General features: G+C 42.2%; 1 protein-coding gene across 2 annotated transcripts; it reads right to left on the reverse strand.

The window, feature by feature from the left end:
• Positions 1-1,505: 1,505 nt before the first annotated feature.
• On the reverse strand, positions 1,506-15,183 carry LOC124274099 (solute carrier family 28 member 3-like). 2 transcript variants are annotated; one of them, XM_046709416.1, is made up of 11 exons: positions 15,102-15,183; positions 14,224-14,639; positions 13,474-13,612; positions 11,890-12,081; positions 11,101-11,262; positions 10,598-10,723; positions 9,439-9,569; positions 7,075-7,243; positions 4,927-5,184; positions 2,875-3,055; positions 1,506-1,610 (listed from the first exon to the last, which is right to left on the reverse strand). In XM_046709416.1, the coding sequence occupies exons 1-11, from the start codon at positions 15,156-15,158 to the stop codon at positions 1,582-1,584; spliced, it is 1,860 nt and encodes a 619-aa protein (XP_046565372.1). In that variant the 5' UTR covers positions 15,159-15,183; the 3' UTR covers positions 1,506-1,581. The 2 variants fall into 2 exon arrangements, with proteins under 2 accessions (XP_046565372.1, XP_046565371.1); XM_046709415.1 differs by having other exon boundaries at positions 14,224-14,645; positions 15,102-15,168.
• Positions 15,184-17,060: the final 1,877 nt, after the last annotated feature.

Genomic DNA, 17,060 nt, shown 5'->3' on the forward strand with positions numbered 1-17,060 from the left:
TTGGCTCGAAATCGAAAACTTACGATGTTTCGAGGTTCAGAAGACCCTAGCACCCAATGCTTTATTTTTGTGATCAATGTCTCATTTTGTAGGTAAATCTATTGGTTTTTAATGCGTGTATAGTTTCATGGGGTTGTGGGCAGTGATCATAGTTGAATTCGTCCTGAAACGAACTTGGTGTGTTGACGTCGTTACATCCCTTTCCTTGTGTATAGTACTAAGACCCCGTCAGTGCCAGCATATACCTTGATGGTAGTCTTTAGCGTTACAATCCCCTGTCATATTTCTCAGTGTAGCGTTAAACAGATAAAAAAACATAAAAACAAAACAACCTCAAGACTGAATCTGTTTATTGCACTCAGATCCCTCGACACATACAACATACAAACGCTGGCCTATAGGATGAAATATTTTCGTGGTTTAACGCAACTATTCTTGTTGCATGGCTTTGGCCTACACTTGATCCACGTGGACACAAAACCTCATTGATAGATAACATGAGCGTCAATCTATGACGTCATGTTGGGCATGACGTCATCAAACCTTACGACAGTTGTGCACCGTTTTGGATTATTTAGTGTGAGTGAGTGAGTTTAGTTTTACGCCGCATTTAGCAATATTCCAGCAATAATACGGCGAGGGACACCAGAAATGGGATTCACACATGGTACCAAGTTGGGAATCGAACCCGGGTCTTCGGCGTGACGAACGAACGCTTTAACCACTAGGCTACCCCACCGCCCCCTTTATTTAGAGGCCAGCGTCCTTGAAGCATTCCTGGTTGACAACCTTTGCCATAGTTGAGGTTTGTTCAGAAAGATTTCGATAATCCCATCTACCCAAGTCGTAAGACTTATTACAGGTTGTCTCCAACAAGGCAGGAAGGTTTGGGTTTCTGGATTTCGGGGACTTGACTACCAAGGTCGGATACCCTACATTGTAAACTCAAGAGGCAGACCAGTGACGGATAACGCGAATATCCAGGTCTTTCTCTGAACTCTGAACTTCATCTCATAGAGTCACATTAAGCCGAGGATGAACACCCATAGTCAAGTTACATTCACTTTTACTGTACTTTAAACCATAATTCAGGTCAGTGAAGCAAGTGTTACACATTGACTACTTTGATGAATCCCGTTAACACAGATATGCTGATGACTGGTCATACACCTGGTGCAATCTTGCATTCAGACCTGTGGTCATAGCGGAACCTATGGCCGCAGGCGTTCACAGCAAACTGCATATTCCGTAAAGTAAAAGAAAGGTTGTCCCGGAATGGCAAAGGACCGGTCACGAGTGTAATGAGAGTACCTCAGATCATTTATAGATGATCATTTCTCCTGATGTCCTAGAAACGTCTGTACATTCAACACAGAGACATACCTTCCTTCATACTTTTTCCATACTTGACGGTTGAAAGTATTACATGTGCTTATTTCCTGATTTCTCGGATATCATTCTGAAACATCTACGAACAAATCCGCGTTCGATTTTTCCAACCCTGGGCCAGAACGCAGAAGAGTATTTTGAGTCAGAAAGCATTATTAACATCCACATCCATTACTCTTGACCAAGGGAGGTTCAGACAAACGATTCATCATACAGCATTCCTGAAAAAAGATTTGTAAAAGTATATTATATGATGGTGATTGTAGGATTGATTTGAATGTTGGTTATCGGCCAGTTTGGGTGGTTTCATGTGGTCAAATATGGCGAGACAGGGAGAGTTTAGTTTGTGATGGGTTGAGTGCTTCAGCAATATTCCAACAATATCGAAACAGAGTACTCCAAAAACGCGCCTACTCATTTTGTCCTTGAGACGATTTAAGGTTTTCGTCTGGACCAGCGAATAGAGAGAGAAGATGGGATGGAGGGCCATTGGATGATGTAAGGTAGGGAGACTCCGGGTTTCACTGAGCGGTCGTAGCGCTACGTCACGCCGCAGGCCCGGGTTCGATTCTCCACAAGGATACAATGTGTGAAACCCATTTCTGGTGTCCCCCGCAGTGATATTGCTGGGTTATTGCTAAAAAACAGACTCACTCACTCGAAGAGCTACGACTGATATAAAGTACAGGACTTACGGTAGTCGTTGCGCAACGATGGCTTTGTCAAATCCGCGCAAGGAGATACAAGGAAACAGAATAAAAGCTTTGTATAAAGTAAATTGGAAAAGGAACAGTTCTGTTCCACAAACTGATGCTGGCGCTACGAGTGGCCTGTGCATGTCGTCAGTGTGGGGATAACGTTTACTTTTGGTTTAACGCCGCACTCAGCAATATTCCAGCTATATGGCTGCGGTCTGTAAATAATCCAGTCTGGGCCAGACTATGCAGTGATTAACAGCATGAGCATCGATCTTCGCAAATTGGATACGATGACATGTGTCAACCGAGTCACCGTGCCTGGACACCCGATCCCGTTAGCCACCTCTTACGACAAGCATGATGGGGATAAGGAAGATCTTAGTGTTGGTGTTACTTTTACTTGCTGACATAATGATATAATACTAATGGCTATGTATAACGTGTCCACGCACTTGACGTATCACACCGGGTACCCATCACTGCTCGGTGCACAGAGGCAATTCGTGAACAAATTCAGTTGCCTAAGGTGAGACCACATGTGTCACGTGTGCTTCGTTGTGGGACAGGACTGGAAAGGAGAAGAAACTCAAGCTCCCAAACACGGTCCCCCATCCAATGACTGTCCGCGACCAACGTTGCTTAACTTCACATGATTTGTGACCTGGTATCTATGCACAGCACCACACACCACCACCACATAACTTTGCTGTTATTTGTTAACAGTATGGCTAGTTTGGGTTGATATTATAATATGATTGGTTGTCATGTCATGGTCATGTACACGTACCTGCAATACACGCTGTCATGTAGCACGCAAGCTGCCCGGATACGTTAGCACGTGCGATGTATTTGGTGATGGTTCCCTTCCTCGCGGGGATCAAGGTACAGAACACTCCCAGGGTCACCCCAATCGCTGCCAGATGGTTCTGTCCACAGAATGCGTACGTCCCTATCACTTCAGATCGTTTCTGGGAACGAAAATGTCAATAATCAACAAGACTGTCTGTTGTATGCTGTTCTGTTTGGGTCTGTGAGTGAGCCAGTTTGTTTCACGCCTCTGCAATCAGTGCATTACTCTCATCACTGCGTATCGGCTTGATATATGCATGGGGAGAGTGTGGCAACAACTGTGATCTTTTTATGTCCATATAACATTTCTATTCATATCAGAATTATGTGTGTTTGTAAGGTTACGTCCTCCTGACAAGGTACGTAAGTCCTATTACATTCATAGTAAATTTAAACCTACTGCTATTTTAATGGTAGCATATATGTTCTTTTAATGTATAGCTAGATTTATCTAAATTGCTAACATCTAAAGGGACGGTGTAAATCCAGCTAGGGACCATGCACGAAGCAAGAGTACTGTAAGTCCACATGGTCCCTAGCATGGTGGTCTACCTTCAGTTGCTGGCGATCAATAGCCTGTTTTTATATTGTATCGTCCTCTATATTGTATTCTAGTGTTAATAACTAGTTTTATATTGAAATCTGTGATAAACTGTTATACTGTTGTTATACTGTCCTTCGCTGACTGATATTTATAATTTACCTGTATCTGTTGTAAAATTATAACTTGTTTGTAGTCACGATAAGGCTGAAATATGGCCGATATGACTTAAAATCTTACTCACTCAATTGTAAGGTTACGTTTACCCTTTTGGGGTTCCATACATTGATATACACGTGCCAGGATCAAACGTGATCATCAAGCACAATACCTGTACACATGTATTAAACAATTGTCAGGTTTCAGTAACAGTTCTTCCAGCTCGACAACAAAAGTCAATTGAAATCGTTATTGATGAGCAACTATGGGTCCTGTTCAGCCGACAACTGCCCAAAGATGGCAAGTTTTGGGTATGTGGAATGGTGGCATGCCATTGAGGGCTATTGAAAGGATGTTGGCTGTAGACCATGGACTCTCAGCCGACTGGCCAGGAGATCATGTTTAGGACCGTCAGTGTTCAGGTGAGTGAGTGAGTTTAGTTTTACGCCTCACTCAGCATTATTCCAGCTATATGGCGGCGGTCTGTAAATAATCGTGTCTGGACCAGACAATCCAGGGATCAACAGCATGAGCATCGCTCTACGCAGTTGGGAACCGATGACATGTGTCAACCCAGTCAGCGAGCCTGACCATCCGATCCTGTCAGTGTTCAAGTCTCCTAGACAGGATCGGTCAAGGCTTCATCCGGTCATGTCAAGTGGCGTGTTAAAATCAGTGGCTTCCACATCGTCGTTTGTCCAGCAGAACCGTCCGAAATCGCCTTCAATCGGCCATGTATCAGACGTTTGCATTTGTCCCTTGAGCACAAAGCTGCAGGACGGCTTGTTTGGTTTCAAGCTCGATATCACTGGAATTTGACGTCATGTCTAAAGGTCCTCTGGCCGGACAAAAGTAGATTTCTGTTGTTCGTGACTTCTTGCGTTATTCGTTGGCGTTGGGCGACGGAGGAACATTGCATATGTGCAACATAATATTTTGGAGCAGTACCGTTTGGCTGGGGTTCACTGATGGTGTAACTGTAAACTATTAACAATTACTTGCATTCAAGACACAGTTTTTTCCAGAAATTTGATTACCATTGTCTGAACACGAAGTCAACGTTCATGGACGACAAAGCAGGGCCCAATCGTGCACGAGACACTGGCGATATTTTACGTCAAGGGCCGTCCCGACCTCAAACCAGTATAGCATTATAGAATACACTAGATATTATCCTATGGTTAAAAAAATGCTGTTTTGGAAGACGACCTGCATTAAGCATGGAAAGCAATACCGAAACGTAAATCTTAATGTCTGAGCACGCACGTACGCACGCACTCGCTCACACACCGTCAGGATCCCTCCAGGAAGCGTCCTGTTGGTGAGGTCCAGAACGATGTCTCGGTTCTCCCAGTGCCAAGTCCCGTTAGTAGAGGCAACGTAGTGTTCAAAAGCATGGCGATTTTTAATCAGCTTTCCAAACAGTTGATAACCGTAAAATGAGTTTGCAAATGTCTTAATGCCAAACAACTCGCCAATCTTCAAGAAATCCGTGCTCGAAAAGCCCATGACATACACGATGGGATAGAAACCATAGGAGCACAGGAACTGAAACAAAATAAAATGCCATTTCACATAGACATGACAATACCCGCGCCATTCTGCTACCACGTTATAGAGAACAAAATGGCTACTTCTAAACACGTGTCGGTAATATCAGGGCTACCGATGCATATACAAAGTTTACATATTCCCCTGTGATCATCCAAGCTGATAATACCGTCTCTTAATAGTCGAGACCAAGCAATCCAGTGGTTGATACGATGAGCAACGTTCAACGCGACCGGTGTTTGATGACACGTTATCGATGGAGCCTGACAGACTGTGTTGTCTCGCACAAAACAAATTCATTTCAAGAAAACCTTTCTATATTTTGACAGTGATGTTGGACCTAGGTGAACTGAGGACAGTTTTACCTCATCCACAATGATGGGCGGTGGGTAGCCTAGTGGTTACAGCGTTCATTCGTCATTCCGAAGACCCGGGTTCGATTCCCCACATGGACCTTACACTGTGTTAAACCCATTCCGTGATATTGCTGTACTATAGCTAAAAGTGGCGTAAAACAAAACTCTCTCGCTTATCCACACTGATGTACATGTTGCTGCTGCTCCGCTGTGTCTCTGATAGGAGTCAAATGTAAGTAATACTATAAACATAATTCATATGCCAAGGCTATATAGGTTGATATATGAAGAAACCCGCGTTCTATAAATATATGACCCATTCACAAAATATTGCTATAAGCGATGTGATATTGCTGGAATATTATTAAAAGCAGCGCAAAACTAAGCTCACTCACTCCCTCACTCACAAAACTTGAAAATAACTGGCAATATTAAAGGTCACATGCAACCAAAAAATCGAACATAATTAAAACACAATTATCACTTATTCATGACATATAATATACATTGCTGATTGTGAAGAAACATATAAACAAAATTATAAGCGTACAATCACAAATCAAAAGTGCAATATTTTGTACTTGGGTTTACTTCCCTCGAAACGAAGCAGCCGGGATGCCGAACCCAGTCAGAGCGGGTGGGTGTGCACTCAAGTGTAACTGCTGGTTCATTTGCAGAAGCCCTCACGGCTCATTGTGTGTGTATATATAGAGCTGTTGGGTTTTGTAAATACATGCTCATTTTTTGTGTATAACATTTTGCATTTAACAGACATCATAACATGTCATGTGTACAAGTATCACACCTGCCAGTCTGTGTAATTACATAATGTGACAGAGACCGAACTCGGACCATAAATCAATGCGTTTTGTTTATGGTGTATAGCCTGATAGGTGTTAAGTTCAAATTGCATGTGGTCAGTGATCGAAGTTGTGTATTGAATATTGTCATTAGCAGACAGGCAGACAGACACATAGGTGTCAATAAAACAGACATTGAGTTTTGTCTGTGACAACGACATATCTATATCACAGTTAGAAATTCTGTCAACGTTAAATAATGCTTTTAAGTATCGAACTGAGAAAGTGACTCGGTAAGAAGAACGTGTGGTGAAATAGACAAATGAAATAATATAAACAGTTAAATCGGTAATCTACTGTCATAACATATAAAAAGCTCGCGCCTGTGAAATATCAACAAAACATTAGAAAAATACTTCACACCAAAGCCTTCACCGAGTATTCACTGGACAACCCGCTTCCAAGCTGCGCGAACCTATTTCACTGCGCATGTGCTATGAGCGCAGCCCAGCTGTTGAAACCACTTCTTCCCCCAAGCGCTGGGGGAAATTAGTGAATCGTTTGAACTCCGATTTCGAGCGGTTTATTTCATCGCGTTATTTTTCAACTTTATAAGCTGAATTTGCATTTTTGATGATTTGTTTCGGTAAGTCCATACCGTAAAAGGATCAGAATCTGCAAAGTTGTGTTTTACGTTGCATTTGACCTTTAAGGATATTGATTCAAATTACCTCAAACGACAATCCAGCCACGCCCACTCTGCCCCCGAACCAAAGTAACGTGGAGTCAACGAAGTTGATGATGGCGATGTATATGATCTGGTTGACAACCACACTCGCGACGATCGGTATAGCGTCTTTAGCACCCTCTGACACGGCTTCCAGAAGGTTGTTGAACTTCCTGTGTAGTATAATGCTATGAGGCAGTGTTATTTGTTGAACAACAATGTTTCACCTGCTACACATTGTACCTGTAGAGGCAGTGGGGGGACTGGTGTGCTGTAGTTGGACTTGTGTTACATTGTACCTGTAGAGGCAGTGAGGGGAGTGGTGTGCTGTAGTTGGACTTGTGTTACATTGTACCTGTAGAGGCGGTGAGGGGAGTGGTGTGCTGTAGTTGGACTTGTGTTACATTGTACTTGTAGAGGCAGTGGGGGGACTGGTGTGCTGTAGTTGGACTTGTGTTACATTGTACCTGTAGAGGCAGTGGGGGGACTGGTGTGCTGTAGTTGGACTTGTGTTACATTGTACCTGTAGAGGCAGTGAGGGGACTGGTGTGCTGTAGTTGGACTTGTGTTACATTGTACCTGTAGAGGCAGTGAGGGGAGTGGTGTGCTGTAGTTGGACTTGTGTTACATTGTACCTGTAGAGGCGGTGAGGGGAGTGGTGTGCTGTAGTTGGACTTGTGTTACATTGTACCTGTAGAGGCAGTGGGGGGACTGGTGTGCTGTAGTTGGACTTGTGTTACATTGTACCTGTAGAGGCAGTGAGGGGAGTGGTGTGCTGTAGTTGGACTTGTGTTACATTGTACCTGTAGAGGCGGTGAGGGGAGTGGTGTGCTGTAGTTGGACTTGTGTTACATTGTACTTGTAGAGGCAGTGAGGGGAGTGGTGTGCTGTAGTTGGACTTGTGTTACATTGTACATGTAGAGGCAGTGAGGGGTGTGGTGTGCTGTAGTTGGACTTGTGTTACATTGTACCTGTAGAGGCAGTGAGGGGAGTGGTATGCTGTATTTGGACTTGTGTTACGTTGTACCTGTAGAGGCAGTGAGGGGAGTGGTGTGCTGTAGTTGGACTTGTGTTACATTGTACATGTAGAGGCAGTGAGGGGAGTGGTATGCTGTAGTTGGACTTGTGTTACATTGTACCTGTAGAGGCAGTGAGGGGAGTGGTGTGCTGTAGTTGGACTTGTGTTACATTGTACATGTAGATGCAGTGAGGGGAGTGGTGTGCTGTAGTTGGACTTGTGCTGCATTGTACTTGTAGAGGCAGTGAGGGGAGTGGTGTGCTGTAGTTGGACTTGTGTTACATTGTACATGTAGAGGCAGTGAGGGGAGTGGTATGCTGTAGTTGGACTTGTGTTACATTGTACCTGTAGAGGCAGTGAGGGGAGTGGTGTGCTGCAGTTGGACTTGTGTTACATTGTACCTGTAGAGGCAGTGAGGGGAGTGGTGTGCTGTAGTTGGACTTGTGCTGCATTGTACTTGTAGAGGCAGTGAGGGGAGTGGTGTGCTGTAGTTGGACTTGTGTTACATTGTACTTGTAGAGGCAGTGAGGGGAGTGGTGTGCTGTAGTTAGACTTGTGTTAGACCACTTAAAGGCATGTCCTGTGACGACCCAAACAATGTAGAATGATATGGGAATGTCCAGCAAGATATGTTGGTCTTAAAACGGGGAGCCAGCTATTGTCTCTTATCTCACATTACATATCATGTTTGAATGAGTGATTTCAGTTTTACGCCGCTTTTAGCAATATTTCAGCAATATCACGGCGGAATACTGCAATACCTGATCACACGTCTGTCTAGTTGGATTACTGTTAATGAGAGGTGAATCTCCCCATCCCCATCTCCATCTTTATAGCTATATTCACTGCACGTATAGTGTACTGCCTCACACCTTTTAGACAAGGTGATGTATTTGTATCCTCATTTTAACTTATTTTAGAATACGGTTTATTACGGCACATTTCTTGGTCATTTGTTGGTTCCACATCTGGTTCTTTTACTGTTTGATTCCTGTTAAAAGGGATGTTTGGGTGGTCAGGCACACATGTCATCGTATGGCGGCTACGTTTACAGATGCTCATGATGATGAGCCACATTGTCGAACCCTTCGAAAGACCCTTGTGAGAAGTTTAAGACTTTCCTATGTCGGCGGCTATAGCATCACCAATAATGTAAGACTGTTAATGGGTACGTCAATCTGGGGACTGAGTGGTACCAAACCTAAAGCACGGAGAACAATCGGCAACTTGGCATGCAATCTTGTCGTAAGCTGGGTCCGTCTTTATTGCACCATCCCTTATTACCATCACCATTGTCAATGAATATCAGATGTATTTATACATATATGAAGGAAGGTGTTTGTGACTGACGGGACAGGGATGTTGTAGGCGTCATGTGCCTGGATCCTGGTCGGCTGTGTTTCTGGCGCTATTAGCTTGGACATGGCTAGAGCTGCAGGGGCGGACATGACGCTGGCTGCTAGCAGATGGTTGGCTGGTGCCTAGTAATAATAACATCAACACATTTACTGTAATGCAGTGAAGGATAATTATAAGGTACAACTAATAACACTACTGCCCAAAAGACCATACCCATTACAAGATGAGACGAGCGTGATACATCTAGTTGGTCACTCGTGTGTAACTCTTGTGGGATCCGTGAATGAACTTTTGACAACAAGTGGACCATGTTAAACGCAACTTGAGGTATTAACAAAGGAAAATGTTTAAACACCGTACTACTTAGAAAATGAATATATAAGCTCTTGTTGTTATCGATCATATCAATTTTATTAAAACGACAATTTTCTTCTATACGATGTTTTGTTGTGATTGACCCATGAAATATTATGATCCCAGAAACTCTACTATTCAATCTGTAATGGTATGAAGGATAATGATAAGGTAAAACTACAGTCCGTTTGAGTCAGAAACGGACCGATGAATTGCAAATTTTATCATTGTACAAAATTGCCACATAAATATAAATAGTACACATGTTTATCATTTACTAATACCCAACAGCTTTCTTGTATTTGAAAATTTTCCGGACTCCACCCAAAAAGTTCTTTAAGAAACTATCATTAAAATTTTGACACAGTTCACTATTTGTTACGAGGGAGGAGTGCAGAGACAGGGACAGCCAGGTGTGCGAGAAAGGATGGAGACGGCACAGCACAGGCTAATGAATCAATAACTTGGTGGGCACTTGTGCACGTGCTTCTCTAACACCTGGCTCTTCCTTTCTCTGCACTCCTCCCTCGTAACAAATAGTGAACTGTGTCAAATTTTAATGATGGTTTCTTAAAGAACTTTTTTGGTGGAGTCCGGAAAATTTTCAAATATAAGAAAGCTGTTGGGTATTAGTAAATGATAAACATGTGTACTATTTATATTTATGTGGCAATTAGGATAGGTTGTTTGATTACGTCCGAATCTCTCGAAAACGAAAACGTCAATAATGATAATAATAAGTCACTGGACAAATGTGTATGATATCTTATATCCCCCAGTACCTAGTACTACCTACCCCAAACGATGTCAACATCCCGAATACCGTCCCTGCAATGCTGGCAAATCCGGCGGCCATGACAGCATGTAACTCGGACGGCGTGAGATGAGGAAGGAAGGGCTTGATGGCGAGAGGTGATTCTGCCTGGTAATGACACTTGCATGTAACTACCGTCCGTCGAAACAACACGTTTTATTTGTAAATATCTTTCTTGATGCAAACATCAATGACACTACCAGTCATATGTAGATGGGAAAATTACAATAGTTGTGTTATGACCATTAAAATAAAATCAGCAATAATACCACAAGCAAGGTGTCCCCTAGTGAAGAAGATAACAGTTGCATCAACTCCGGCTGCTATCAGCTACACTGTCGGGCAAAAGAAAGTGTACGTCCGTATTTGATGTTTGTTAACATTGACATTAATACGAAATGGTCATTAGACATTGACATTATGGAGTTAACAGTATCACTGATGTTCTATCGTTCATAGAATAGGTGTACACAATTTCACCGTACTGGTCCAAACACAACGTTGATTGCTGTGTTAACGGACTCCACGGGGCTGGTACCCAGACAGACAGACAGCAACCATCCAAAATTGGCCACGAATCCCTGGAGAATCCCGTAGTAATACAAGACGTTGATAGTCGAAGAGCACATCAGAATAAATGGCATCACCTGAAAACATAAAACACAAGAATATCACTGTCCTTCGTTGACAGGTTTTTATACATTAAATGTAGTTTTGTATGAATTTAGAACCAGTTGTAGTCACGATATTGCTGAAATATAACTCACACACTCTTCCTGAATTAGATGAGTTCTCATCTTTGTAGGTCTGTCAGGTCCCGTTCTGAACATTCATGCTGACATAATTATCAGAAATCTATTCATGTCCGATGTGTCGGGTTGTTTAATATGTAACGCCACACTTTGAACGCGCCAGTCTACGCAATTGGGTGTGATGACGAACATCCATCAACTCAGCGTGCTTGAGTCCCAAACCCCCTTGCAAAATGCATCGGTTCTAAACCAAGATCTTCACAAGATATTGAATTTGATGAATACGATGTTCATTTGTAATACGTTATGTCGAGCAAATGATGACAAGTTTTGAGAAGTAAGGTACTTGTGACCACGGTCAGACAAACCATTGAGGGGCATTAAACAAAGAACAAATCTTGGTCGTCATGTTACGCAGAGTCAAAGAGCTAACCATGTGCACTCTACTGAAGCCTGTCCATCTTTATAGATAATTGGGACCTTTTCTGTCATGGGACCAAACGATGTGTGTTACACACTTACCTGAAATGCAAACGCGTGATCTTGATATGTTTTTCCGAATACAAATTCAGATCCTTTGTTAGTGTGTTCCAAGAACTCGTCTAGTCTTTCTCCAAGCCATCGGAAACAGCGAAACCCGAAACTGGTTCTGAGTATCATCAGCGCAAACAGGAACTGGGTCCCGATCCCCCAAAATACCGCGTGCCAGTTCACCTGAAATTGTAAACTACACATAGCTTCACCACTACTCGTTGAGACGAAACGTGCTGCGCACAATGCTTGAATCCTACTGGATATTAAGAACAGAATAGTGACATGTCCTATATGTGTTAGGTTTGTTCGAATTGCGTCGGTGTTTTCAGTATGTCCTGTATACGTTCATAAAAAATTGATAGTGTGATATCAAGATAGCCTTTCTCTGATTTTTCGTGTTATTATTCAGCAAATTACATTATGGAGTTGATCTAAATGTGTTTCTGTATCAAAATATGCTGTGATGTAGATGTTATTGGCATTGTTTTCTGCACAAACTCCTGGGAATTATTACTATCTTCCAACCACAGTGTACTCAAGACCCCTTCAAGCTGACGTTGGCTAATTCTTGACAATGAGTCAGTAGAGAACATTAGGCAGAGCTTATGACTTTATTGTCTATAGCCGGGACAAGCTGCTGTCTATAGGCCAGTGATTCGGCCGGACTATATTACACTCTCACCCAACAATATCGGATGTTGATAGCCAATTGTGTCTTCCATCAAATGTGTTTCATCTTCTAATAGAACTTAAAATACCAGTTACTGAGACAAGGAGACGTTCAATGGGTGGGAAAAGGAAACGAAGAAGGAATAGAGAATAAACCACACAGCTGAGAAACATGAACAAATATGTCAAAGTGGAGGTGTCAACCACATAACTTCATTCAAGTATTTCCTAGGCCAACCATTCATGGATTGAAAGTGTGTGTGTGGAATACATAGAATAAAACCTTGATAATGTATGATGTAATACTTGGCAAAGCTTTGGATATACTCTTCGGTAATGAGTCTTGACTAAGACGTTATGGTGATGAAGCCAAAGCTAGGAACTGACGCCAGATGGATACAGGTTCCTAGGTCTGATGGGCAAGGCGTGGGCGTGGCTGCTGTGTATCGCGCTTCTCTAAATGTAGAAATAGACGGAACACAGGAGGACTATCAATCTTTTGAATTCATCTCTCTGCGATGTCAAGCTGATTCAAGATTTGTCATGATAATATGTCTGTTTCGAACCCGCCATCGAAGAGGAATAGGTTGAAGACAACTGGTTTTCAAGATGATTTATCCTCACTGTTTAGACAACATGCTCTAACAGTATTTATCTTGGAAACTTACATGCACGGTGACAACCGTGGTGGAGAAGCCAAGAAGAGCATAAACCTTCAATGAAACCGATTGCCTGACTCAGATCGTGAACAAGCAGAACCGAAAAATCCGGGAGAACCAACGGGGCCAGCCCAGCCAGAAAGTCAAAGTTCTCCGCCATAATAAAACATATTTTTTATCAAAATCTAAGGAAGATGATGATTGTCTAATGTGGGTTTGTCATTATCCTGTTTCAACCGCTTACCCTTTCTGGATGTTCGGATATCAGGAATCCTAGAAGAATGAAGAAGGTCAGTCCAGCGAGAGAGAGAAAGTTCTCCGCTTTGGTCACATTCAGTCCCAAGTAGATCGCCATGAAGAGGACCATACCTATGTACAGCAACCTGCCAACACAAGGTGGCAGCAGGAGATGAATGTGAGAAAATATATAGATTCAGATTTAAGGGTAATATCGAGGATGCATACCACAATCCTTTACTAAGCCAGAAGTCACAATAGATGTTGATAATGTCAAACTCCATCACTTCGGAAATGACTGCCGGGAACTCGGTTCTAATAGGTTCCCTGAAACCAAAGCGTATGCTTGTAAAGGCGACATGTTTGGATGTGGTATCAGCCATGGCGTGGATCGCTGATAGCAATATCATTTACCTGTTTGTCTAGTACAGACTTGACTGTGTTACCCGAATCTTAGCTGTACCCTATTAACTGTTTATATTCTGATTTGTCGCCTCACATAGCTGCAGGCCGTTGTAAGGTTTCCCTGATAGATCCCTGACTTGGAATATACCATGCAAACAACCCACCCAGAACAACCTCCATCGGAATCCCATGAAAGCTGCAATACTGGCATCAGATATAGAACATATTCTCGAATTTGACTTTATTTGTTTGTTTGTTGTTTAACGCCACCATCAGCAATGACAATACGTCTAATAAAATCTTTAGGTAGTGTAAATATTCATTTATACAGCATTTTTTCTAGAATCCTCACCATCTTATTGTTCTCGTTATCGAAGGGGAATTCGATATCTTGTTGGACCATGGAGATAAAAGTTCATGAACGCGGGTTGTCAACTTGACCTTGGCATAAATCAGGGCGACAAAACCGGTCCCAAGTAGCAGTCTCAAAGAACCTTCATCCCCAAAGGAAAATCTGATGCTGAAGCCGACATACACAGCGTAGGCAGTCAATGCGATCAGTGAGCATATAGCCACAAGCATGCTCTTGTTGCGAATTATCGTCTTGCAAAGCGACGCTCTTGCCCATCCAAACGCCGCTCCACATTGTAGATAATGCTCTCTATAATCAAATCCTTCATCAGGTGTGTTGGATATGAACAAATCTACATCTTCTTTGTTATATTCATGTTCTGCTTTGGGGCACGTTCTCTCTGGAAACAGTTCCTTCTGAAACTTAAGTGTTCATTAGCAGCAGCAGCGGCATAAAAACAACAGAAACGTACCCACTATCACTACTACGACCAATATCATCATAACCTTTACTTAATTAGTATGAGGGGCGGTGGGGTAGTCTAGCGGTTAAAGCGTTGGCTCGTCACGCCGAAGACACGGGTTCGAATCCCCACATGGGTACAATGAGTGAAGCCCATTTCTGGTGTCCCCCGCCGTGATATTGCTGGAATATTGCTAAAAGCGGCGTAAAACCAAACTCAGTCAGTCAGTCAGTCAGTAATTAGTATGAAGTGTGTTTAACTCACTGATAGCCAGAAACGTGATTACTTGTCACAAACGTATGCAAGACAGTAACTTGATATCAATAATGATATCAAGACAGATATTCTAGACAATGACTGTGTGATAGCCGGGTAGTAATTCAATGATAGAAAGTAATGTTTGAAGCCAACTCACCTCAGGACATTCTCGTTTGACAAGGGCGATTGTCTCTACTCGGTGTTGTTCAGCCATGACCTGACAGTACAACTGCCGTGGTACAATCACGTCAGGACTGTTATATATGTACACGTATGAGTAAATATGTTCCTGTGAAACCTTAACTGCAGGATATTTGAACAGGCATCTGTTTCAACGTGTGTAAGCATTCACCATGTTTGTTTTAATAACCGATCTAAACACACTGATAGGAAGCTGATGAAATAGATATCGGCTTTTTTATGAACGTCAACATGTACTATAGGAATATTGTCCTTACATCAAAGCAGAATTTACCATTTAGACATATCAGCTCTAATCTTTAATGTTGTATTTATCCCTGCTCTTTTGTGCTTTGGTTTAATGAGCAGATGTTAGATCGAGATGTTATTATTCAGCTTTGTAATGTACCGTGGAAACTGAAATTTGAAACTGGAAAAAAAGTATTACATTAGATTCTCACAAACGTGTCCACTTGTTCCAAAGTGTATGTAGGATCGATAGAAATACGCCCACAGATGTGTCCTCTCTTTTCTCCCACATTAAGCGTGATATGCCTGAAATATGTCTATCCTCACAAACTCAAAGATGTACGCGTCTAACAGCAATGTTGGTTGGTCGTGTTTGGTACAACGGAAATACACCATTTAATTGGTTGCAAATTAAGACTACTTAAAAGAAAGCATCTAATAACTACAACTCAGAATAACGCATATGATATGAACTGAAAATAACCTAAATAGATTGGAAGTGGTGTAATTAAACGAGCCTGTTTATATTCAAGCATCCGCTTTCTGCTGTTCAGCGTCGTAAAACCATACTCACTCACTGTTGTTCCTATGTAATTGAATTGGTATTATCAAATAGGAAATAAGCCTATTTAAAACAGCAAAAGCCGCGTGAAACCACACTCACTGGTTACTATGAAATTCAAATTTTCGGTTGAATAGTTGAAAGAAGACTCGAGACTGAGAATCATAAATGTCTTCGCTTTTCTAAACGCTCAGGTCTTACATCATTCCTAACCACGTTACAGACAATACACAAAGAACTTCGTTATGCACCCCCTGCCATATCTCACAGTTGAATGAGCCCTGATCTTAACCCTTTGGAGCATATCTAAGTCATGATTGGTCGTTGTGTGCAACAAAGGGATCCTCCTGTACAGACCCTGGCCCAATTGGAAGCTGCCTTACACGAGTAATGGCGTAGACTGCCCCTTCAGAGGATCAGGAGGCTGACTGGGGTATGAGGAGGGGAGGGCTGGCTCTCATACAGTCACATGGAGGTTATCGGTATTGACCTTGAATCGTGTAAGACACGCAAAATGACATTTTGAATTTTCACATTCACGAATAAATTCAACATTAAACATTCCATGGCCATACTTGTACGGACATGGCTTTGTATTAAAATCAGCGTTTTCATAAAATGAGCAATTATCATCTTAAATTCAAACTGTCAAAAATGTCCAATCATTTTTTATGAGTCAAAGGGTCATACGGGTAACAAAATATCATATGTTTTCCTCTTGGTCACCACGAAAGGTCTTATGTACGTGTTGAAAACCCATCATTGCAAAATTACGGGGGTGGGGGTGGGTGGGGTGGGTGGTGTCCTTGTGTATATTACGTTTCGTTATGGTTCTTCTCAATACAATATACCAATGTGAAGAATGGAACAAGTACATCATTGCTCTCTCCATGTAGTGTCGTTCGAACTATTGTACGTTTTGTGCAATCCCTCGTTTTAATTACTGGAGAACATATGCTGCAGTTTCATAAAATCTGCACAATCCAATATTTGTCATTTCACATGGACACAAAAGGCATTGATATTGATTTTAAAGTATTTAAAACGGGATACTATGAATCCCTTTGAATTAACAAGATATATATGACAGTCCGTAGTGAAACATGAATCTGATTAACAACGCAC

Source organism: Haliotis rubra, unplaced genomic scaffold (assembly GCF_003918875.1).
Source record: "Haliotis rubra isolate DU_JTF1 unplaced genomic scaffold, ASM391887v1 Scf1877, whole genome shotgun sequence".
Lineage (NCBI taxonomy): Eukaryota > Metazoa > Mollusca > Gastropoda > Lepetellida > Haliotidae > Haliotis > Haliotis rubra.

Excerpts from the sequence above, each read along its gene's own strand:
- LOC124274099 (XM_046709415.1), bottom strand. The coding sequence starts at position 15,158 with ATGGCTGAACAACACCGAGTAGAGACAATCGCCCTTGTCAAACGAGAA. Across the intron at positions 13,613-14,223 it reads ATAACGAGAACAATAAGATG|GTTGCTGTACATAGGTATGG; the intron begins GTGAGGATTCTA and ends TTGTGTTGGCAG. Across the intron at positions 5,185-7,074 it reads TGGCTGGATTGTCGTTTGAG|TTCCTGTGCTCCTATGGTTT; the intron begins GTAATTTGAATC and ends ATTTTGTTTCAG.